Raw genomic sequence first — 24,883 nt, 5'->3', positions numbered from 1 at the left:
ACGTGCATAAGGGTCGTTACGTAGCTGTAAAACATTTGCACACAGGACTGTGTGGAGGGGAGGAGCCCCCTGTCACCGTGCCCACCGTCCTGAGGGAGTGTGCAGGTCTGAAGACTTGCCCAGTTTCTAACTGGTCAGCTTCCTTCACAGCTAAAGCTCCCTCCGTTGGGGCTCTGGGCCCAGTTCCCTCCACTCAGTTTCCTCGCCTTATACTCTTTCATCTGTTTTTGGATTTCCAGAAGTTTGTAGAAATATCCCATGTTCTTAACGGTCTCCTTCCCATTTTCTTCATTATTATGAGTTGTGCCTTTTTAATTTCTTTGTTCTTTTGATAGTCTTTTGATATCAGAGAGAAATAGGAATCTTCAGCCTCCCATCTTAAATCAGTGTCCTTCATTCTCTTTTTAACTGCTCTACACTGTAGTCTGTGGCGTGCCTGATTTCTAATCAAATGCTGCCGTTTCCTTGGCTCTGTGGTCCTGGGAAATTTGTTTAACTTCTCTGTGCCTTGGTTTTTAAAACAGAGAAAATAAGAGTACCTACTTCATAGGATGGTTGTCAGCACTAAATGAATTACTACATGTCAAAGCCCTTGAACAAATTAGCAGCAGCAGGCTCCATGTAAATGTTTCTGTGTTACTTTTCAGCTGTGGCTAGTTGTTTGTACACACCCTTGCTGGCTGGCTGCAGACTCTCTGTGTGTCATGACAGTGCTGTGATGGGGGTCCCGGCTTCATGTCGTGCTCTGGGGATGTTGGGGGAGTCATTCTGCAGAAGGTGGGCATTGCTGGTGGTGGGGGAGGGCAGCACCCACATGCTCTAGATTTTCACAGACCATATAACTTTCTTGCTCTTTACCTGCCTAGCAGCTATGGATGTGAAGATTCTCAGTGGTTTTCATCTTTTCTCCAAGGTGATGGACAAATAGGGATGGACAATATACTTGCATCCCTCAGCTACAGAGATGTAGTAATAACTAAAAAAATTAAATTACATTTATTTGTATTTAGAATTCCTACTACTTTTGAGGTATGGAGTGGGCACTCTCCTCACCCACATGGAGTGTGCTCACGGAGCAAACCATGGCAATGCCCAAATTAGAACCAGTCCACTGGCCTGGAGCCCTGTCCCTTCTGTCCTGGTTGAGTGCCCCCTGCCCCATCAGCGCCCACCATCCAGGGAAGAGCTTTTCCAAGGCAAAGAAGGCAGGTTTTCACTCACAGAGATTGGAAGACTGAGTAGAAGTTCCTGACAGGCACTGATGGGACGCTCTCGCCAGCCTCTGGGGCCAGCTGAGAAGCATCATCCTCAGGAGGGTCCCAGATGGGACCTAGCGGTTCTGACAACCCCTTCTCTGCACCCTCAGTCACCACTCCCTGCTCTGAGCTTCTCCCACAGGTCATTCCTCCACAGCGGCGCCCACACGGGTATTCCCATGGGCCCTCTGGAACCACATTCAGTCACCAAGCCTCACCCTCCTCACGATGACTCTGTCTGTGTAAACGTGGCCTCTCCCTAGTAACACCACCTCATCTGTTATCCACCGAACGGGTGGTGCTTGGGTTTGTTACCCTCCCCTTACCGGGACACATGCAGGATGGAACTGGGATCCAAGTGCACACCCACACTGCCTCCTGAAGGGATAGCTTCCAAGAGAATAGAACAAAAGATGAAGTGACACCACGGCAGGAGTGGGTCAGGGAAGGTGCACGGTGACAGGGTCGGCCCGCCCTTGCCCTTGGAGCCACCATATGCCTTTAGGTGGGGTTCGCCTGCCTTGCGCCGACGGTGCTGCCACTGCACTCGAGTGTCCTTAGGTCCCGCCGTGTTCCGTGCAACTCAGATGCTCAGGGACTTTTCTCAGCCTTGCAGGGACTGAGAAGCTCATGGAATGCAAGAAACTGGTTTAAGACTGATGGGAGGTTTAATACTTAGTGTTTCCTGTCTACTTCATTTGTTGTTAATGGGGTTCATAATTTTCATGAGAGAATTCATGTCGAAATATTGTCTATGTAGAAATATTTTCAGGATATTTTATTGTTACAGTAAGCAAAAGGAGAATGTGAAGGAATTTTGTGGGGCAAATTAAATTATTTCAACTTAAATTCAAAAGCTTCTCAGGGCCGCCTTGTCTTGTGCTAAGAACATCCTCAGAACAGGAAAACAGGTTTAGAGGAGTCTTTGTTCAACTTCTCCTTAGAACAGTTTTTTCTCAAGTGTGTCTGTCTTAGCCCCTTAAGGAGATTTGTCCGCTGTATGGATCTTGTTGAACAATAGTCTCCATTGTAAGGGGTCTCTTGACAAGGACTCCAGGATCAGCATTTATAACAGGTCTCCAGGGTTTTCATATTTTTATTTTCCAAGTAACAGAGGTCATATGTAGCCCAGTGGGGATTGGTTGTAATCGCCCCTTTTATAGGTAATAAGCTGGGAACGAAACAAGAGCTCCTGACCCTTCTTCCAGCGCTCATTCATCGGCTGTCTTTGTTGCCAGGAGCTCAGTGTCACTCAGGGTAAGGGAGGCAAAGAAACCTGAGCAATTGTTCCAGGATCACACAAAACCTCCCCCTGGAGTAGGAATGGGGGCCGTGAGCCTTGGTTGATCAGACTGGGAGCTGTTCCGGCCCCAGGCTTTGCATTGTATCATCTCCCTGGAGCCGGAGCCTCGTGAATGGCAATTTCTCACGACACAGGAGTTCATTTGATTTCCACCTGTGCTGGTCTCCTCCTTGTAGCTGGTTTTATTTTAGGGTATAATTTTTAGTTTAGAGATAGAGAACAGAAAGTGTGTTAGAAACCAGAAGCCTGTAGGAAGCATGTACTTATTCTAAAGTGAAACACACACATTTTTGCAGTCAGCTCTAGCTGTCAGGATGAGCTTGGATACATGTGGTTTACAGAGTCTGCTGTGTGGTATTTCATGTGCTAAGTTACTCATCACGGTGTCAAGTTCAATTCTATAGGAGTCTTTTCATCTACCATTCTTTCTGAATTTATTTCAAAGCTTTACTCTGCATTAGATTGAGCATGAGCTAATTTAGCTTTCTAGTTCCTATTAAATATCATCCTTACATCGAGATGACGATTGTAGCAAAACATGGGATGGTGATAGAATTGTGGTAGACTGTTGGGTGCAGGTCACGGCACATTGTAGATGTCTCCGGAGCATGATTTACAAGGACTAGACATACTGGAAATCTGCAAGTACACAAAATCCATACTTACTAACTGCTGTTCCCCTTCCCTATGACAACCACCACTTCAGACACACAAAATCAAGTTGTTCCTACTCTTGGATTCACGGCACTGGCATCTTTGTTTGTATTTTAATTTCCACTTCTGTGGCCCTTACCCAGCATAGGCACCCATGCTGGTATATTTCTCATTTTTATTACTCATTTTTTGTTAATTGTGTTGCCTGTTTTTGTTTTTTAATTTATGTGCATGGATTTGGGCTCCCAATGTCTACCTAATTCTTTTTTGCTCAGTGTTATGTTTATGATACCCATCTATGTGGCCATGTATAAATCTGTGTGCTCATTTGTGTCCGACTCTCTGTCACCCCATGGACTGTAGCCCACCAGGCTCCTCTGTCCATGGAATTTTCCAGGGAAGAATACTGGAGTGGGTTGCCATTTCCTTCTCCAGGGGATCTTCCCAACCCAGGGATCGAACCCACATCTCTTAGGTCTCCTGCATTGGCAGGCAGATTCTCCACCACTGTGCCACCTGGAAAGCACATATAAATCTGGTTCATTGTCTTCTGCATGTATTTCCATGGTTTGAATGTACCAGAATTTACATATCCATGCTCCTAGTGATGGACACCTGCCTCAGCTCCGTGCTTCTAAAGCCACTGCTTCATGAGCCTGTGCAGCCTGCTATGTGCTCCCTCGCGGATGCGTACACAAGCTTACACTGAAGCACAGGTGGAGACAGTGCCCAGGTTTAGCAGATGTTTAGCATCCCAAAGGTAAAAATTAGTGCCACTGGTGTAACATTGAACTTTTGGAGCTTTAAGATATACACATTTGTATAAAAGACGATATTCAGATGTGCAGTTGAAATTCCTGTTAGGAATCTGAAGAGTCTGTTTTCTCAGCGGCCTTTTCCTTTCCTCCTAATGGCTCCACAGGTGTTGGTGACTATGTCACTGCTTGGTGGGTGCTCAGTTCCTGGGAGGGAACCAAGCTGAGTTATCTGAGGAGTGGGCAAAGTAGTACATTGAGTTCTATTTAAAGAAATTAAGTATTTCATCATGTAGCAGGTATTTAAGCTTTTTTTTTTTAATGTTAAAAATTCTCTTTGCTTTTCTTCATCTCCATGCAACAGAAATTAGAGTGAACATAATTCTTTGTTCCTGTTGCAGCTGGCCCTTGCTCTGGAATGACTGTACTGGAGCACACCGCTCTACAGGATTTTATAACTTGGTTTATATATGTCTTCTTTATCTTTGTGCCCTAAGACCTAGAGACAGAGTCTGGTACCAAAAATGAAGAAAAGCGTTCGGAACCAGCACGTGGTGAATCATGTTGTCATGGTTGGAAATTTTGCACACTCAGCTTACTCGGAGACTCTGAGAAGATCAAGCAGGCTGTGCCCGTGCAGTTCTAGGAGTTGTCCTCAGACGAACCAGCCAGTCTGAGCAGTGAGCTAACTCAGCTGGTCCTCAGAGGGGTCAGTGGAGGGAACATGCCCAGGGAGATGGCCCTGGCATCCCGCCAACTGTGTGCGTCCTGCCTCCCTAGGTCACTCCCTCCAACTCCTTGAGCCCTCAAGGGTCTGGCTATTGACTGCTCTCTCTAATAAATATTCCTATCCCTCCTTCACTGCCATAGCAGCCGCCTTCTTTAACCTCTCCCCTGACTTCAGCCCCTCACCTCCAGTCATACCCTTGACCCCTTTATACAGCCATGTGACTGGCCTCAGTTTAAACCCCCAGTTGCTGACCTCAGTGGCCCTCAACACTGCCTGGCAGGTCATGTGTTTTTTCATGGCCTGTTATCTTTCCTGCTCACTGAGATGACAACTCCATGCCTTCTCCTCTCTCAGTCCTCCATTACCTCCTTCCCCTCCCTTGCCCTTGCTTGATGACCTCGCTTCTCACCTTGCTGAGAAAACAGAGGTACCAGATGAAAACTCCCATCCCCTGTGCTACTTGCACCTGTGCCCGTGTTTACCCACCTCTCTGGTAACTACAGGAGAACCATGTCTGTACCCCATGAAGGACACCTCCCCACTTGTGAGCAGGTCCCTCCAGCAGGTGGCCCAGCAGTCCCCCACTCTCGCCTGCATTATCTCATTCCCTCTCCTATGGGATCATTCCCATCAGAACACTAACATACCGGTGTTTCTCCCACCTCAGCCTCACATCTCCTTCCAATTTTTGCCCCATTTTTCTTTAAACAAACTCCTTTTAAAAAAAGTTGGCCATGATCACTGCCTCCAGCTCTTCTTCTTCATTTTTTCTTGGACCATCATTCCACCAGATGCCACTCTCAAGGTCACTAGTGCTAACACGCAGTCACCTCTTTCATGATCTTTTTTTTAACCATTCATTTCTACTTTGACTTGACTCCCCTCTCCTAGAAACACTTTTTTCATTTGGCTTCCAGGGCCCTATATCACCTGCTTTTCCTCTGCCACCTTTCTTTAGTGTGGCGGTTCCACTCCTATATGTGGGCCCAGTAGAAACAAAAATATGTGTCCACAGAAACATTTGTACATCAGTGTTCATAGTAATATTTTTTATAACAGACCCCAAATGGAAACAACCTTAATGTCCATCCCCTAACCAGTGGATAAGTAAGATGTGGTTAGTCCATACAATTGAGTATTATTAGACGGAAAAAAGAAATGAACTACTAATACATGCTGTACAATATGGTTGAAACTTGAAAACATTATGCTAAATGAAAAGCCAGTCACAAAGGGCCATCTATTGTATGGTTCCATTTATATAAAATGTCCAGAACAGACAAATCTATAGATGCAGAAAGTAGACTAATGATTACCTAGGGTCCCAGGAGATGAGGATCATGAAGCAATGATGGCTAAAGGGAATAGATGTTTCTGGAGGTGTAAGGAAGTAACATTTTTTAAAAATACGTATTTGTCTGTACCAGGTCTTAGTTGTGGCACACAGGATCTTTAGTTGCAGCGTGTGGGATCTAGTTCTGTGACCAGGGGTTGAATTCTTAGCCACTGAACCACCAGGGAAGTCACTGGAGGTGTGAGGACAGTGTTTGATTGTGGTGATTGTTGCAACAATCACACTTCTTTGAATATACTAAAAGCCGCTGAATTGTACACTTCAAATGGGATGATGATACATCATATATCAGAGCTGTTTTGTTTTGTTTTGTTTTGTTTTAAAGGAGAACCTGTTTAGAGATAAGGTAAGCTTGGTTTAGAATTGCTGTACAGTTGACTTTTTAGCCTTTGAGGGTGGATCTTTAAATAGAAAAATAATTTAGTACCAAATCTTGAGAGTTTACCAGATGGCCAAACTGCCTTATACGGTTGGGAGTAGAAAACCACCAACAACTGAAAGCTACTTCCATTCACTCACTCTGACGGAACAGCTAAGAGTTCCAAAACCCTTTATGATTTTGTAATTTTAGTTCCCTGGAATAATATATATACTATTAATACTATATATTATAAAGCCTAAGTAAAAGTAATAAAAAAGACTGTACCTGGACTTGTCAGATATCTAATCCACTCATGGAAGTTCATCTGTGAATGGATTAGAAGCGTAAAGAATTTATGACCATGATGCAGTTTTTCAGAACTGTAGCACAGTTTAATAGAAGTGTTTTTATAACCTACTGCTCTATTGCATCACGAGACTACATGCATGTTCTTCTCATCAACATTTTAATATGACTTTAGTTCATGTGGCTTGAGTATTTTGTTCAGGAATCTTATTTCAAGTTTGCTGCTTGAGTTTTACAAATGTATCACAAATGGAAAAGTTATTATATAAAATTTCTTTATCATTATGGGAACTCTCTAAGATGTGTGATTCTGGTATGGGTAGAGAGCCGAATATGTTATTTTTCACAGACTCAGGGATCAGATTTTCTGTATTTTTATTTTGCATTCACCAACATATGGACGACTTTTTTCTACTTGACTCTAAAAACAGTGGTGAAAATTAGTAGATCAAGTCAATTGCTTTCCTATATACTAGCAGTAAAAATTAGAATTTGAAATAAAAAACAAATCACCACTTACCTTAGTACCAAAATAAAAGTTGAATTAGGTATAAATTTAGCAAAATACGTGCAAAGTCTTAATAAGGAAAAGTGTAAAACTCTGATGAAATAAAGTAAAAATCTGTCTGGATAGTCCATGTTCATGGATGAAGAGACTCAATGTTGTTAACATATCAATTTTTCCCCAACTTAATCTATATATTCTATGTAGTCCCAATCAGAATCCCATCAAGTTATTTTCTGTATCTTGACAAACTGATCCTAAAGATTTTTGTGGAATGGCACAACACCCAGAATAGTCAACACGGTACTGAAAAAGGAAGAACAAAGTCGAAAGACTGACAGTTCTTGATTTCAAGACTTACCATAAAGCTATAGAAATCAAAATGGTGTGGTATTGGTGAAAGAAGAGATAAACATATCAGTTGAACAGAATAGACTCAAATAAACAGTTAACTGATCTTTGATAAAGGAGCAAAGGCAATTTAATGGAGAAAGGATAGTCTTTTCAACTCAGGATGCAAGGGTGCTAAAACAACTGAACATAATTACACGTGAATGTATATATATTTAACAGACCTTACATCATTCACAAAAATTAACCCCAAATGGATCAGAAACCTAAATGTGAAACAAAAAACTATAAAACTTATAGAAGATAATATAGAAAATCTAGATGACCTAGTGTTTAGCAGTGAATTTTTATACAGTTCCAAAAGCATGAAAGAAATAAGATGGACTTGAAATTTTTTTAATTACAAAACTTCTCTTCAAAAGGTAATGAGTGACAAGACAGCAGGCCACAGACTAGGAGAAAATATTTTCAGTAGACATATCTCCTGAAGGAGTTGTATACAAAATATACAAAGAATTCCTAAAACTCAACATAACAACCCAGAAATTAACATAACAACCCATAAATAAACTCAACAGTTTATTCATGGCTAGTGGGAAATGCAAAATGGTATAGCCTCTTGGAGAACAGTTTAGCAGTTTCTTAACAAAACTAAATATAGGTTTACCATACATTCCAGCAATTGCCCTCCTAGATATTTACCCGATTTATGTCTACACAAAACTTCCATGTGAATGTTTATGTCAGCTGTGTTCATAATTGCCAAAATTTTGAAGCAACCAAGATACCCTTCAGTGAATGGCTGGATAAACTATGGCACATGTATCCAATGGAGTGCTTTCACCCTTAAGAAGAAATAAGCTATCAAGCATGAAAAGATAGAAAGGAACCTTAAGTATGTATTACTAAGTGAAAGAATCCAATCTGGAAAGACTGCATGCTCTATGAGTCCTAGATGACATTCTACAAAAGGCAAAACGAGAAGGACAGGAGAAAGGTCAGTGGCTGTCAGGAGTTTGTTAGGGAGGGAAGTGGGTGGGATGAGGAGGTGGCTGACAGATGTTTATGGTGGTAAAACTATTAATAGTGGATATTGTTGGGAGGGATTGGGGGCAAGAGGAGAAGGGGACGACAGAGGATGAGATGGCTGGATGGCATCACTGACTGGATGGACGTGAGTCTGAGTGAACTCTGGGAGTTGGTGATGGACAGGGAGGCCTGGCGTGCTGCGATTCATGGGGTCGCAAAGAGTCGGACACGATTGAGCGACTGATCTGATCTGATCTGACATTATGCAGTTTGTTAAAACCCATACAGTGAACCCAAATGTGAACTGTGGACCTTAGTTAATAATAATGTATCAATATTGGTTCTTCAGTTGTAACAAATGTAGCACAGTAACATAAGATGTTAATAATAGAGGAAACCTTTGGGGGGAGTGAAGGGGACATAGAAACTTTCTGTACTTTCTGTGCAATTACTTTGCAAAGCTAAAACTGCTCTAAAAATAAAATCTCTTAAGATAGTAAAAAAAAATCATTATAATTTAACATGTTCTAATATCAATTACATTAAATTTAAGATAGAAGTCAAGTTCTTTGTGCTTGTACAAAACTAAGTGTACTTTGTTCTTCCTCTCCTTCCTTTTTCCTTTTTCTTCAACCCCTGTCTTTTCAGATGCTTTTCAGTTTGAACAGAAAGTTCACAAATAAAATGCAAATGACTATTAAGCATATAAATAGATACTCAACAGTACTGAGTAAGGAATGCAAAGTGAAACTAAACTGAAACATAGGCTGTCACCTATCAGACAGGTGACAAGAGCTTTCCAAGAGATTTCCTCTTGGAAATCCTCAAGAGGGATATTATCCCGAGTCAGCCTGCTGCAGAGGAGCAGGCATCCTCGAACTCAGCTGCTGGAAGTGCACACTGGCTCAACACCACACAGGGAGCAGTTTGGAACAATCTGCTTAAACTACAATAACATGTATCCTTTGAAAAACTATTCTACATTTGGGAATTTATCCCACAAGTATACTGGCATGTGTACAAAATGATAAACATATGGGGATATTCATTGCAGTATCCCTAATAATAACCAAATACTGAAAATAACATAAATGTCCATCACTGGTTCAGTATTAAGGATGCTTTCTATGTAGGAATATGAAAAGAGCTCCAATAATATGTATAAAAATAAAAATGCGGAACACTATTGCTGTATACTCCTTTTTTGTTAAGATGAAGATTAACAATAGTATAGTCCTATTTACTTGTGTTGACTTGGGGGAAAAAAGCAACTAACAATGTAAGAGGTGTGAGTTGAGATTATCCAGTGTCTTACTGAGGACTATGGCTCTGGGATAGGCTCTGGGATAGCCCTGAGAAACTGTTCTGAAGAAGTAAGGGAGGAGGTCAGCATGATACCAACCAGAGTTCTTGGCCTTCTCCAATCGCTAGAAATTGACTAGAAGCCAGACAAGAAATTCAGGCAAGGCCTTATTGGGACTCATACTGCAGTAGAGGGGGACAGCAAAAACACATGCTTACTCCCTGAGGCTGGGAGGAGATCTGATTCCTTGTGTGGGGGTAAGGGTAGGGTTATGCCTAGGAGTTGGGCCAGAGGGGTTTGCCCACCCCTTTGGTGGTGTTGAGTGCAGGGGGAATGGGCAGTCCCTGCTTTTGCTCCCAACATCCTGTTTTTGCTCCAGTTTCTTCATAAGGAGCATTTGGGTTTTTTCTGTCTTCTTGTATCTTATTGTCCATAAGTTGCCCCAGCTGCACATTCATGCAGTTATTTTTAAGCCCTTATAGATTCTTTGTATTTTGTTGCTTGGAAACATTTGTCAGGTGCAAATACTGCAGCAAAGGGTCTCAGGTCACAGATCCCAGCCTGTCTTAAGCATATAGGCGATCTTGGCTATGGATATGTGTAATCAAGCACACATCTTGTTAACAAGGTTGCTGCTAGTCACAGGGAACATATATTTTAGTTCATGGTTTTAATGCTTGTCTTAGTGTGGGAAAATGCAAGAACCCAAGTTCATAAAAAATTCCTCCTGAAAATATCTATCTGAAGGTCTGTTCTGTGCCATTCTTTTCAGGGTGTGTTGAAGGTCAGTGACTGCAGTGGCAAATGAATTCATTCTTGTAGAACAGGGTGGTGAGTGACCTTCTGTAGTTGGCACTTCCATCAGTGGCCCCTGAGCACAACATGACCCTTGGCAGGCAGACAGCGGCGAGAGCAAGAAGGAAATTTTTTACTATATGCATTTCCCCACCCCCCAATCATAGAACTGTATTACCTTCAAATAGGTATTTCAAAAGACAAAAAAAAGTTAAAATGTTCAGATTTATGGTAAACTCAGAATAGCCAGGAAAAATTGCTTTTTGCTATTATCAAAGCTTGCTGCTGTTGCTGCTAAGTCACATCAGTCGTGTCCGACTCTGTGCGACCCCATAGACAGAAGCCCACCAGGCTCCTCTGTCCCTGGGATTCTCCAGGCAAGAATACTGGAGTGGGTTGCCATTTCCATTATTATTTGCGTATGAAAATTCCTCTCTTGGGAAAGCTGTTATTTTTTAATTGTGAGGGGACTTTAATATTCCCAGTGAAAATCTGACTTTGCCAAAAAAGTAAGTTCAATTCTTTTAACTTTTCTAACAATAATGTTCATTAAACGTATCTAGTTGATGTAAGAAGAGAAAAGTAGCAAGCTAATATTTCCTCTAAGAAAGTGTGTCATTGGAAAATGTAAAATTTTATCTTTGGTCTGTTTTTTAAATGGGTAACTATAAAAAGTTCTAGCCCTTTTCTTTCACACCAACTCCCTGTTCAGTCCTATGAAGTTACGTCTCTTTGGAAGCACTCTATTTTTTTCCCACTCCTCTTTCTTCTACATCCACTGCCTTTATGCAATTGCTTTTCTATTTTCCTTGCTCTGGCAAAGATATAAAATGTTCTGTTAAGGCAACATCTATCAAACAATAGGATATTGCTGGTAAGTTCTACAAGGAGTAGGCATGGATGCTATATCCTAATGAGCCCTGGGAAACGGAAGGTGGGAAGCATTCCTTGCTTCATGAAGTCACTCGAGCCCTAATGTGTAGTGATCTTGAGGGCTATCTATATGAATTATTTGGAGTTCTCCACAAGGGAGATCTGTCTCTTCTCCCCATTTAGTTATTTGGTCATTTATATGTATTAGCAGAGGCTCATGGATGCATGTGTGTGTCTATGCTCAGTCATGTCTGACTCTTTGCGACCCGCCTGGACTTTGTAGCCCTCCAGGCTCCTCTGTCCGTGGGATTCTCCAGGCAAGAATACTGGAGTGGGTTGCCATGACCTCCTCCAGGGGATCTTCCCAGCCTAGGGATTAAACCAGCATCACCTACACTGGCAGGTGGATTCTTTACCACTGTGCCACCTGGGAAACCCAGGCTTGTGGATTTTTATTTTGTATTTTGGGTTATTGTACAATACTACTTTATTTTGTTGCTCACATTGTTCCAGCTTTGGCCACTGGGGGCTCTCTTGGTTGGCTCGTGTTTGTGTGTATTTATTTTCTGCCACTATAAGATGTTCCAGTCTCCTTTTATGTATCTCTTGCCCAGTCTTAGAATCAACCAGTTCACCAAGAGACTCAAGGTTTTTTTAAGAAATTGGAGAATGGTATTAGACATTAGGAATGGCATACGTTCCTTTATTTTTAACCTTTCTTGAGTCCCTGTGTGTAAGATGGGTTTCTTGCAGATAGCATATAGTTAAGCCTTACTTTGTATCCTCTCTGATATCCTCTGTCCGTTAACGTGTATATTTAGATTGTGCATTTTTAAATGATTATTGATGTAGTTGGATTAATATCTACCATGTTGTTCAGTTTTCTCTTTGCTACAGGTGTTATTTTTTCTGTGTTCTGTGGTTTTAATACTTAAGCATTTTATATGATTCCATTTTATCTCCTCTCTTAGCCTGTTAACTGTACTTCTTTTTTAAAGAAAACGTTGTAGTGATTGCCATAGAGTTTAAACTCATCTAAGTCCACCTTCAAATAGTACAATACCACCTGCTATGTAGTTAGTACATACATACCTTATAATGTCTTCCCAATTCATCCCTCTTGTCCCTTAAAACATAGCTGTCATTCATTTAACTTATCCATGTTCTATAATCATCCAATAACAGTTACTGCTTTAAACAAGCAGTTATCTTGAGATGAATTAATTAGAAAAATACAATGTCATATTTTACCTTCACGTACTCCTTCTCTGACACTCTGTCTTTCTGTAGATCCATGTTTCTGACCTACGGTCGTTTTCCTTCTGCCAGAAGCGCTTCCTTTAACATTTGCTGCAGGGCAGGTGGTAGTGTGCTGTCATTCATACTCCACCTCTCTCCCTTTCTCTCAGACTTCTGGAGTAGTAACTTCTGAAATAGTGGAAAGTTTTTACTTCTCCTTCACTTTTGAAAGATAGTTTCACTGGATGTAAACTCTAGTTTAGTGGGGATTTCTTTCCACACTTTATTTTTTGGCCACACAGCTTGTGGGACCTTAATTCCCCCAACAGGGCTTGAACCTGGACTCTGGGCAGTAAGAGCATGAATTCCTAACCACTGGACCACCAGGGATTCCCTCTTTCCACACTTTGAATATTTAGCTTTTTTTCTCGTCTTGCTTTCATTGTTTCTGATGAGAAGTGTGTGCTATTTTATTCTTGTTCCTTTAAAGGAAAGCTGTTTTTTTTTTTTCTCAAGATTTTCTCTTTGTTTGCAGTCTTCTGCAGTTTGTATATGATGTGACTAGGTGTAGATATTGTAGTATTTACCAGCTTCGTGTTTTATGAGCTTCTCAGACCTTTGATTTGGAGTCTGTCATTAATTTTGGAAAGTTCTCAGCCATTATTTCCTCAACTATTTCTTTTCCATTCCCTCCTTATTCTCCTTCTGATGTCACAGTTATGCACATGATACACCTTTTAATATTGTCCCCCAGGGAATGACTATTTTTATTTTCCCCCCATTCTTTTTCTCTTAGCATTTCAGCGTGGAAAGTTTCTTTTGACCTATCTTCAAGATTGCTGGGTTTTCCTTAGCTGTGTCCTGTCTACCTATGAGCATATCGAAGGCATTCTTCATTTCTCTTAGTGTTTTTGATTTTTAGCATTTCAGTTTATTCCTTAGATTTTCCATTTCTTAGCTTACATTATCCACCTGTCCTTGCATTTTGCCTACTTTTACCATTAGAGCCCTTAACATATTAATCATAGTTATTTTAAGTTCCCTGCCTGATAATTCCAAAATCTGTTATATCTGGTTCTGACGGTTTCTTCAGAGTGTTTTCCTTTCCTTTTGGCATGCCTTGTAATTTGGTGTTGAAAGCCAGACATGCTTTAGTCAGGCATCAGAGGCAGTCAGTAGGCCTTTAGTCTAAGAATGTGTGTTAGTCTGGCTAGGAGTTGGGCTGTACTCCTTGTTTACTATGGCTATAGGTGCCACAGGATCTACGTTTCTCTAAGAGCCTTGTGTTGGTTTCCCCTCTACTTTGGGCTTCCCTGTTTTTCTCCTCGGAGAGTCTGTGTCTTGCAGCCCACATAACTATAATTAACTGTGGTTATGCTGGAACCCTGTTGGTGTGTTGGGGTGGGGACGCATTCTGTAATCTTCTGATTAAATCTGTCTTTTAGGGGGGCACTCTTTCAGGACAAGTATAGCTTTTCCATCCACTTCCTTCCCCTTCCCTGCCTGCAGAGTTCCAAGTCTATTTCCTTGAAACCCTGACCTCTGTTGACTATGTTATGTTTTTGTTTTTATTTTTCCATATTCCAGTTGAAATCAAGTTTTGGAATTTTCCCCAGCTAAGTCCTTACTCCTGGAGAGTAAGCCATTGTTACGGAGAAGGTTCTGAACAGTATTTCCTCACGCCTACTCCTCTGCTCGTGCAAGACCCATGAGGGGATCCTGCTTGTACCCTCGCTGTGGGAACCTGGTTGAGTTCCTGGAGTGAAAGCCTGTGAATGTGCGCCTCCCGCCCCAATAAGACAACAACCCTTAGGGCTTTCTGGCTCATGCTAGTCCCACTCCACCACTAGCAGTTCATCCAAATTACCAGTTGAGTGTTCCTGCTTGTTTATGGCTCCTGCAGCTTCTGTTCTAGCTGGATCTTGGTTGATAGAGTTCTCTAGATGCACTTGTCTCTCCAGGTTTTTATGGTGGTGATTTGTCCTCACTTCTCAGGTCAAGAAAGTCATTAATTTTAAGTCTGTCCAGCTTTTTCTTGTTGTATTGACAGGAGTGACATCTTCCAAGCTCTTTACATGTTGTTAGAGCTGAAACCAGAAATGCTTGTATGTCTTTTTTGAGGAATTTTTATTTGGTTTTATAAAATTTGTCAGTGACAGAAATAGTAAATTGAAGCATATGTTCAGTAGTAAATATGATAACATTTTGCTTCAGGGAAACATATAAAGTAGAATGTTTTAATAATTAAGCAGGCCAATTATTTGTTCAGTGATACCATAAGTGAAAGATCCACAGTGGGATAGGCAGAAATCTGCCCTCCCCCCCCACCATTCCTGCCCCATCTTTCAGGCTTTTCTTGCCTGCAGATTCTGAGAAGCAGGTTAGGCTCTTTCTGTCATCATCACCCAGTTAATTATCTGATGCCACTGGCACAGTTTGGTGCCTGAAATGTGAAGCCCAGTATATCCTGGTACAGAGTCTCGATTTAGAAGTTTATTTTGCTTAGAAACATTTGTTCAGAGTGAAAATTGCAGACAGTGACATTGTGGCCTTCTGTAGAACATTTGTGTATGCCTGTGTATGTATATGTTGGTTGCTAAGTCGTGTCCAGCTCCTTGTGACCCCTTGGACTGTAGCTGCCAGGCTTCTCTGTCCATGGAATTCTCCAGGAAAGAGAATACTGGAGTGGGTTGCCATGCCCTTCTCCAGGGGATCTTCCCAATCCAGGGATTGAACCTGGGCTTCCCACATTGCAGGCAGATTCTTTACCATTTAAGCTACCCAAATAAGCAGTATTAATTGAATTGTAATGAAGACTTATAAAAGAGCAAAATTAAGTGGAGTTACTTTGTCTTTTCATTTATATATAGATACCGTCTGATTTTTAGGAGGCTCCATTGTAGGACACTAACATTCTTTGCAGTAGTTTATGTCTTCAACAAAATAGCTAGTTAAATTGCTACCACTGAAGTCTACAGTCCCAAAATGAGTTGAAGATGGTCAGAGAGTCCAATTTGACAAAATAGTAAAATACTCACTTTAGGAATTAACATTTCTAGAGTGTGGTTCAAGAATATCAACTCTGAAAATCCTGAACTCACCTCTTATCATGGACACACCAAATCTATAGCTACATATGAAACAGTTCCCTCTGAAAAAGACCTGAAAATTAGCTGAATAGCCCCTTCATATCAGATAAAGAAAAGGATTACATTGAGGTTGGTAGGAAGGGCTACAGTTTCACCAAAAATTCCAGCCCCAGTACTCCCAACAAATCAGACAACCTCAAAGAAGTGGATAAATGCCTAGAAAAACACAACCTTCCAAGACAGAATCATGAGGAAATAGAAAATCTGAGGAGGCCAGTTACTAGAATACTAATCAGTAATCAAATACCTTCCCAAAAAATGAAAGTATAGGACCAGATGGCTTCCCTGGTGAATTCTACCAAATACTCAAAGAAGATTTAATGCCAATCCTCAACCTCTTCCTAAAAAGTAAAGAGGAGACAATGGTTCAGACTTTGTTTACAAGACCAGCTTTACCCTGATACCAAAATTAAACAAGGACACCACAAGAAAAGAAAATTTCAGGCCAATATCCTCAGTGAACATAGATGCAGAAATCCTTGTAGCAAACCAAATTCAACAATACATTAAAAAGAGCATGCACCCTGCTTAAATGGGATATATTACAATATGCATGGTTGGTTCAAATCACTCAACACATTAACAAAATGAAAGATAAAACCCTGTGATCATCTCAATAGATGCAGAAAAAGCATTGGACAAAATTCAGCATCCATTTGTGGATGAATGGATGAGTGGATGAATTCTCAACATTTGTGTAGAAACTCGCAACAAAGTGGATATAGAAGAAACACATCTCAACACAGTAAAGGTCATATATGACTAGCCTACAACCAATGTCATATTGAATGGTGACAGGAACAAATCAAGGAAGACAACCAACTATCACCACTTTTATTCAATTTAGTATTGGAAGCCCTAGCCAGAGCAGTTAGGCAAGAAAAAGAAATAAAAGGAATCCAAATTGGAAAGGAGGAAATAAAACTGTCACTGTTTGCAGATGACATGATTTTATATATAGAAAACCTTAAGACTCTATAAAAAAAAAAACTATTAGAACTAATAAATGAATTCAGTATAGTTGCTGTGTACAAAGTAAATATACAAAAATACATTGCATTTGTATATACTAACAATGAACTATCAGAGAAATTAAGAAAACAATCCCATATACAAGTGCATCAAAAAGAATAACTATAACCAAAGAGGTGAAATACCTATACACTAAACACTATAACTATTTTTCCAGTGGTCATGTATGGATGTGAGAGTTGGACAGTAAAGAAAGCTGAGCACTGAAGAACTGATGCTTTTGAACTGTGGTGTTGGAGAAGACTCTTGAGAGTCCCTTGGACTGCAAGGAGATCCAACCAGTCAATCCTAAAGGAAAGCAGTCCTGAATATTCATTGGAAGGACTGATGCTGAAGCTGAAACTCCCAATAGTTTGGCTGCCTGATGCGAAGAACTGACTGGAAAAGACTCTGATGCTGGGAAGGATTGAAGGCGGGAGGAGAAGGGGATGACAGAGGATGAGATGGTTGGATGGCATCACCGACGCAATGGACATGAGTTTGAGTAGGCTCCTGGAGTTGGTGATGGACAGGGAAGACTGGCGTGTTGCAGTCAGTCCATGGGGTCGCAAAGAGTTGGACAGGACTGAGCGACTGAACTGAACTGAAACACTATAAAACAGTGATGAAAGAAACTGAAGAAAATATAAATGGAAAGCTATTGCATGCTTTTGGATTGAAGAATTTATATTGTTAAAATGTCCATTCTGATCCCTACCAGGGTTCTTGGCCTTCCCCAATCAATAGAAATTGACTAGAGGCCAGACAGGAAATTCACAAGACACTTTATTGGGGCTCCTGTAGCTGCAGGAGGGAGTAAAAACAACAGGTTCCCTTGCTCCCTCGAGGTGGGGCAACTGTTTCCTTATATGGGGTGAGGGTAAGGATGTGTCCAGGGGTTGGGCTGGGGAGGTGGCTTAGGTGTTTTGCCCACCCCGTTGGTGGTGCTGTGTGCAAGGGGCTTGCGCAGTACCCTCCTTTTGCTTTTGACACCCTGTTTTTGCTCAGGGCTCTTCAGAAGTGGCAGTTGGGTTTTTTTGGTCTTTGCGTATCTTTTTGTCCATAATTTGCCCCAACTGTGCGTGTATCCAGTTGTTTTTAGTCCCTTATAGTTTCTTTGTATTTAGTTGCTTGAAATGTTTGTCCAGGTATAAGCATTGGAGCATTTTGGCAAAGGGTCCCAGGTCGCAGCCTGTCTCAATACTACCCAAAGCAATTTACAGATTCAATGCAACCCCTATCAAAATATCAATGACATTTTCACAGAAATAGAACAAAATGTTAAAATTTGTATGGAACCACTAAAGACTAGTTACAGCTCATTCCATCAAAACTTCCCATTAAGGCACACTTCAGACATGAGTCTGGAGAGGGAAATGGCAACCCGCTCCAGTGTTCTTGCCTGGAGAATTCCATGGACAGAGGAGCCTGGTGGGCTACAGTCCATGGGGTCGCAAAGAATGAGACACGACTGAGCTACTGAACAACAGCAACAATGAGACACTAATCAAAAGCCCAGGATATCAGCTGTGTTTCTGACCAATAAGCTACAGGTTGGACATTCAAACTTCAGGTGCCAGCTTCAAGTCCAGTTTCGTACCTGTACCTTTGAATTATTTGCTATAAATTGGAGGTGCCCACCAGCCACTCCACAAGTTTGATTGATTGCTAGAGTGACTCACAGAAATCAGGAAAAGTCTCCGTACATTTACTGGTTTATTATGAAAGGCTGTAGTAAAGAATACAGATGGACATCCAGGCGGAAGAGATGCACAGTGCAGGGTAGGTGGGAAGGGGGAGTGGAGCTTCCATGCCTTCCCCGGGTACCCTGCCCTCCTAGTCTCTCTGTATGTTCACCAACCTGGAAGCTCTCCAAACCGTGTACTTATAGGAAGGCTTCATCACGTTGGCATGACAGATCATTAACTCCATTTCAGCCCTTCTCCCTTCTCAAGAGCATGAGAGGTGGGACTGAAAATTCCAATCTTATAATATTAGCCTGGTCCTTCTGGTGGCCAGTCTTCACCCAGGAAGCATCTAGCAGCACATCCAGAATTATCTCAATAGAGCAAAAGACACTCCTGCCACCCCGGAAATTACAAAGGCTTTAGGAGCGCTGTGTCAGAAACAGGTCAAAGGTCGGTATTTGAAAAAGAGATGTTCCTAGTTTTCTTAAAATATAGGAAGTTACAAGGGTTTTAGTAGCTCTGTGCCAGGAATCAGGGGCAGAGACTAAATATATTCTTTCTATTATCTCACAGACTGTAGCCAAAGCGATCTTGAGAAAGAAGAACAAAGCTAGAGCCATTACATGGCCCCTGGTTTACACTATATTACAAGGCTGTGGTAATCAAACAGTATGGTATTGGCATTAAAAACAGACATATCAGTGGAACAGAATAGAGAGCCTTGAAATAAATCCATGCATGTGTGTTTAATAATTTATGACAAAGAGGCAAGAACAGGGCTTCCCTGGTGGCTCAGTCAGTGGTAAAGAATCCACCTGCCAGTACAGGAGACAAGGGTTCAATCCCTGATCTGGGGAGATCCCACATGCTGTAGAGCAACTAAGCCCATGTGTTACAACTGTTGAGCCTGTGCTCTAGAGCCCGGGGGCCACAGCTGCTGAGCCCTGAGCCCATGTGCCCCAACTACTGAAGCCTGCATGCCCTAAGAGACCGTTTTCTGTAACGGAAGCCACCACACTGAGAAGCTCAGACACTCCAACTAGAGAGTAACCCCCACACACTGTAACATGAGAAAAGCCTGAACAGCAGATGAAGACCCTGCACAGCCAAAAATAAATAAGATCATTTTTTAAAAAAGAGGCAAGAATACTCAACGGGAAAGGCAATCTCTTCAGATAAATGGTGTTGGAAAAACTAGACAGCCACGTTCAAAAGAATAAGATGAGACTATTATCTTATACCATACACAAAAGTTAATTCAAAATGGATCAGAGGCTTGAATCTAAGACCTGAAACTGTAAAAGAGAGTGGCATCCTCCTAGAAGGAAACACAGGCAGTGAACTTCTTGACATCAGTCTTGGTAATGTCAAGAATCTTTTGGATCTGACACCAAAAGCAAAAATTAACAAATTGGACTGCTTCACACTAAAGTTTCTGCACAGCATCAGAAACCATCAACAAAATGAACAGGAAACTTACTGAATGGGAGAAAATATTTGCAAATCATATATCTGGTAAGAGGTTAAGATCCAAAATATATAAAAATCTCATACAACTCAATAGCAAAAAATAAACAATCCAGTTTAAGAAATGGACAGAAGATATAAATTCCAAAGAAGACATACAGATGGCCAACAGACACATTAAAAGGTTCTCAACATTGCTAATTATCAGAGAAATGCAAATCAAAACCACAATGAGATATTACTTCACACTGGTCAGAATGACTGTCATCAAAAACTCTACAAATAAATATTGCTAGAGGGGGTGTGAAGAAAAGGGAGCCCTCCTGCACTGTTGGTAGGAATGTAAATTGGTGCAGCTACTATGGAAAACAGTAGGGAGATTATTCAAAAACTTTTAAATAGAACTGTCATATGATCCAGCAGTTTCACTTCTGTATAGTTATCCAAAGAAAACAGAAACTCTAATTCAGATATATGCCTTCCTGTGTTCATTGCAACATTATTTACAGTAGCCAAGATCTTCCCAACCCAGGGATTGAACTCAAGTGTCCTACATTGGCAGGTGAATTCTTTACCACCCAGCCACCAAAGAGGCCCTATTTATTTATTCATTCATTTATGACTGCCCCCCACAGCATGTGAGATCTTAGACGACCTGTGTCTGTCAGCAGATGAGTGAGTAAAGAACACACACGTACACATGAATGGAATACTCTTAGCCATAAAAAAGAATGGAATCTTACCATTTGTGACAACATGGATGGACCTTGATAGCATTATGCTAAGTGAAATAAGTCAAAGAAAGAGAAATACTGTATGGTTTCACTTGTATGTGGACTCTAACAAACAGAAACTAAGCTCACAGATGTAGAGAACTGTAGAGACTGGTAGTTGCCAAAGAGGCAGGTTGAAGGGGTCAAAAGGCAAGAAATTCCAGGTGTAAAAGCAGTCAGTCATGGGGATGTAATGTACAGGGTAGTGGCAATAGTTAATAGTACTGTATTGCATAAGAGAGTAAATCTTACAAGTTCTCGGCGTAAGAAAAACATTTCATTACTATGCATGGTGATGATGGTAACTAGACTTACTGTGGTGATCATTTTGCAGTGTATACAAATACCGAATCGTTTGTTGTACACCTGAAGTGAAAGAATTGACATTTCTTTTTTTTTAAACGGCCAAAACTGAGCTCTGTTTTATTTATTTATTAATAATTTTATTATTTATGGGTGTGCTGGGTCTTCATTGCTGTGCTGGCTTTTCTCTAGTTGTGGTGAGTGGGGGCTACTCTCTAGTTGCAATGGGAGAGCTTCTCATTTTGGTGGCTTCTCTTGAACACAGGCTCTAGAGTGGGTGGGCCTCAGTTGCAGCTCCTGGGCTTTAGAGCACAGGCTTAGTACTTGTGGTCCACGGCCTTAGCTGTTCTGTGGCATCTGGGATCTTCCCAACCCAGGGATTGAACTCAAGTGTTTCCTGCATTGGCAGGTGAATTCTCTACCACCCAGCCACCAAAGAGGCCCTATTTATTCATTCATTCATTCATTTATGACTGCCCCCCACAGCATGTGAGGTCTTAGTTTCCTGAACAAGGATCAAACCAGTACCCCTCTAGAGGAAGCACACAGATTCTTATCCACTGTACCACCAAGAACGTCCAAGCAGCACAGAGTCTTCATCATTGGACTACCAGTGTTCAGTCACTACATCCGACTTGTTGTGATCCCGTGGACTGCAGCACGCCAGGCTCCTCTGTCCTCCACTGCCTCCTGGGGCTTGCTCAAACTCATGTCCATTGAGTTGGTGATGCCATCCAACCATCTCATCCTCTGTTATCCCTTCTCCTTGGCTCTTTGCATCAGGTGGCCAAAGTATTGGAGCTTTAGCTTCAGCATCAGTCCTTCCAGTGAATATTCGGGGTTGGTTTCCTTTAGGATTGACTGGTTGAATCTCCTTGCACTCCAAGGGACTCTCAAAAGTCTTCTCCAGCATCACAGTTCAAAAGCATCAATTCTTCGGTGCTCAGCCTTATGGTCCAATTTGCACATCTGTACATGACTACTGGAAAAACTATAGCTTTGACTAGACAGACCCTTGTCAGCAAAGTGATGTCTCTGCTTTTTAATACACTGTCTAGGTTTGTCATAGCTTTCCTTCCAGGGAGCAAGCATCTTTTAATTTCATGACTGTAGTCACCACTCACAGTGATTTTGGAGCCCAAGAAAAATCTGTCACTGCCTCCACTTTTTACCCTTATATTTGCTGGGAAGTGATAGTGCATGCCATGATCTTAGTTTTTTGAATATTGAGTTTTAAAACAGCTTTTTCACTCTCCTCTTTCACTCCTATCAAGACGTTCTTTAGTTCTTCACTTTTTGCCATTAGAGTGGTATTATCTGCATATCTGAGGTTATTGATACTTCTCCTGGGTAGCTTGATTCCAGCTTATGATTCATCCAGCCTGGCATTTCGCACAGTGTACTCTGCATAGAAATTAAATAAACAAAGTGACAGTATACACCCCTTGTCATACTCCTTTCCCAATTTTGGACCACCAGGGAAGTCCCCAAGAATTAGCATTTCTATGTGTTGACTACTCAGCACACATCGGGTGTGAGGGTGCTCTGTTGCTTGAGGAGAGCAAGGCTCCCACGGAGCTCTGACGTGCACAGTAGCCTGTGGGAGGTGTCTGCATGTAGGTCTGCCCGGTCCCCAAGCATGTGCTCTGCCGTGGCCGCTGTGCGTTCACAGGGCACCACCAGGAGGGTCCCACGGGGAGAAGTGCCTTGTAGAAAGGAATATCTAGAATTTTGCTCTCAGCTGTGACACATAGTCACTGAAGGTCAGTTTCTGGCCCTTGAAGTAACTTTAAAAACTTGCAGATTGTTTGAACTCTAAAGTGTGTGCATACCTGATAACAGCATCAGGCATCACTGTCCACCAGGGGATCCTTACATGAAAGCTGTAGCTTCTGTTTACTCCTGTACATGCCTGATTGAGCTTCATAATGACCAGAGTGTGGTAGGAGTAAAGGAAAGTGATGCTTTAGGGAAGAAGGAAGAGGCATGAACCTTCCAGAGATCCTGGCCGAGAGTACATAGTAGCTTCACCCCCTGGAGGGGGCATGTTGCGGAGGTCAAGTTCACACAGGGCCTTGTCAAATTCAGACCAGTTCAAAGCAGGCAGGTGGACCTGACGAGAAGGGAGAGAGCTTTTGCCCAACAGAGTTAAAGAAATGCTATCTTCCCTTGTATGTAGTGAAGATGTATCTTCACTTTACATTGGGACTCAAGGAAGTGTGATTAAATATGACTAGTTATTAATTCATTTTAGTTCTGCACTGAACAAATTGTTCCCAAGGCCACAGCATATGAGTTAGAGCAGGGGCGGTAGAAACTAGGAAGACAACAAAGGACTTAGATGAAAGAAGAAAAAGTCTGTGAATGAAGACCCATCTCAGGGGTCACAGGCTCATGTCACGTCTGTGCTGTAGCTGTGAACACATCCTGCCACCCCCTCAGTGAAGGGGAAGAACTGTTTTTCCCCCTTGTACCTGTGGCTTGAAATCCCCCCTGCCATTGGGCCTTGGAGACTCCCCCGCCTCCACCCAGTTTCGAGATTCTTCCAGGGTGCACTGTACCTGTGTGTATCTGAGTATAAGCAGTGTTTGGGGAGGCCAGGAAGGAAGGATAGCCCAATTGGCTCCAGACTACACCTTCCTACCAGACTTCGCACCACCTGATCTCCTGAGCCTGCCCTCCTTGCCTGAGGGGGCCTTGTGAGCAGTCAGGGCTGCTGGGTCAGCTCTCACTGACCAGCCAGGCCTCAGGCAGGTGACTCCAGGAGGCTGATTCCACTTTGCACTGTGGCAGAGCCACCACCCTGTGGTCGAGCGCACCGAGGCTGGCCCCTGCATCTCATGTCTAGAGACACACACTGTGTGTCTCTCCAGCGTGACTTCATTTCTCACTTGATGGTCCACTTAATGTAGATGAAGTAAGTATATAGTGAAATGAAACCACAGTCTCAGGGTATCACTTTGCTTCACAGGCCTTGGTTAGCATTTGCAGGCACACAGTTATTAACTGTTGCTTGAATTTTTTTACTTGTCAAGTGATCGAAATAATTGTTGAAAAAACAAAGCAAACTCCAAATAAAACATAACCCTCCTGCAGATTCCGCTTCCTTTCAGAATCACCAAATCTGGCCTAGAACCAGCTTTGTGCATGAAGTGTACCTCTGATCGGGAAGAGAACAAGCTTTACAAGCTGTATATGGGAAATGCACAGACTTTAGAGCTGAGAGAAACTCAGAGAGCCTATCAATTAATCACTTCAAGGGCAACGAGCTTTCACACTGGGTAGATGTGTTCTTTGGTGACACAGGGATTGCCAAAGCCTGGAAAGCCAGCTTCTTCACCCCAGCAACAAAGGACAGTCTCAGCAGTCTGTGTCCTTCACCCACAAGGAGTGTCTTCTGTTCTCAGGCCCCGACAATGGAGATTATATTTTTAAAGGGAAAAGCTGATGAGGTGTTCAGCTTAATTTATTTGTAACCCTTAAAATTATTTCCTTTTATGCTTTTAGTTTAATTGGCATGTTTTTTTCAAACCACTGTATTATTAACATGTGATTGACCAGGAGATTTTTGTGGAAACCAATGCCTGTGGTATTCATACATCTCTGGTCAATAATGTGTTAAGGGATGAGACAGAGGGAGAGGAGATAAAAAACTTTTCATGTTTTTATAGTAATCAA

The 24,883-nt window shown here is 41.9% G+C and overlaps 1 protein-coding gene across 16 annotated transcripts in view; it reads left to right on the top strand.

The window, feature by feature from the left end:
• Positions 1-24,883, top strand: part of ANO10 (anoctamin 10) — a 216,592-nt gene that overhangs the window by 117,675 nt on the left and 74,034 nt on the right. Inside the window, exon 12 of one of the 16 annotated variants that reach the window (XM_044933553.2) lies at positions 4,466-7,004. The exons of the other annotated variants lie outside the window; for them this stretch is intronic. Coding sequence (XP_044789488.2) covers positions 4,466-4,471 — 6 coding nt within the window. The 3' untranslated portion in view covers positions 4,472-7,004. Of the gene's footprint in view, positions 1-4,465; positions 7,005-24,883 lie in introns of those variants that run through there. 16 annotated transcript variants of the gene reach the window in all.

The sequence above is a fragment of the Bubalus bubalis genome, chromosome 21, assembly GCF_019923935.1.
Source record: "Bubalus bubalis isolate 160015118507 breed Murrah chromosome 21, NDDB_SH_1, whole genome shotgun sequence".
Lineage (NCBI taxonomy): Eukaryota > Metazoa > Chordata > Mammalia > Artiodactyla > Bovidae > Bubalus > Bubalus bubalis.
The sequence above is the reverse complement of the archived record's forward strand: the minus strand, read 5'-3'. Positions and strand labels throughout refer to the sequence as shown.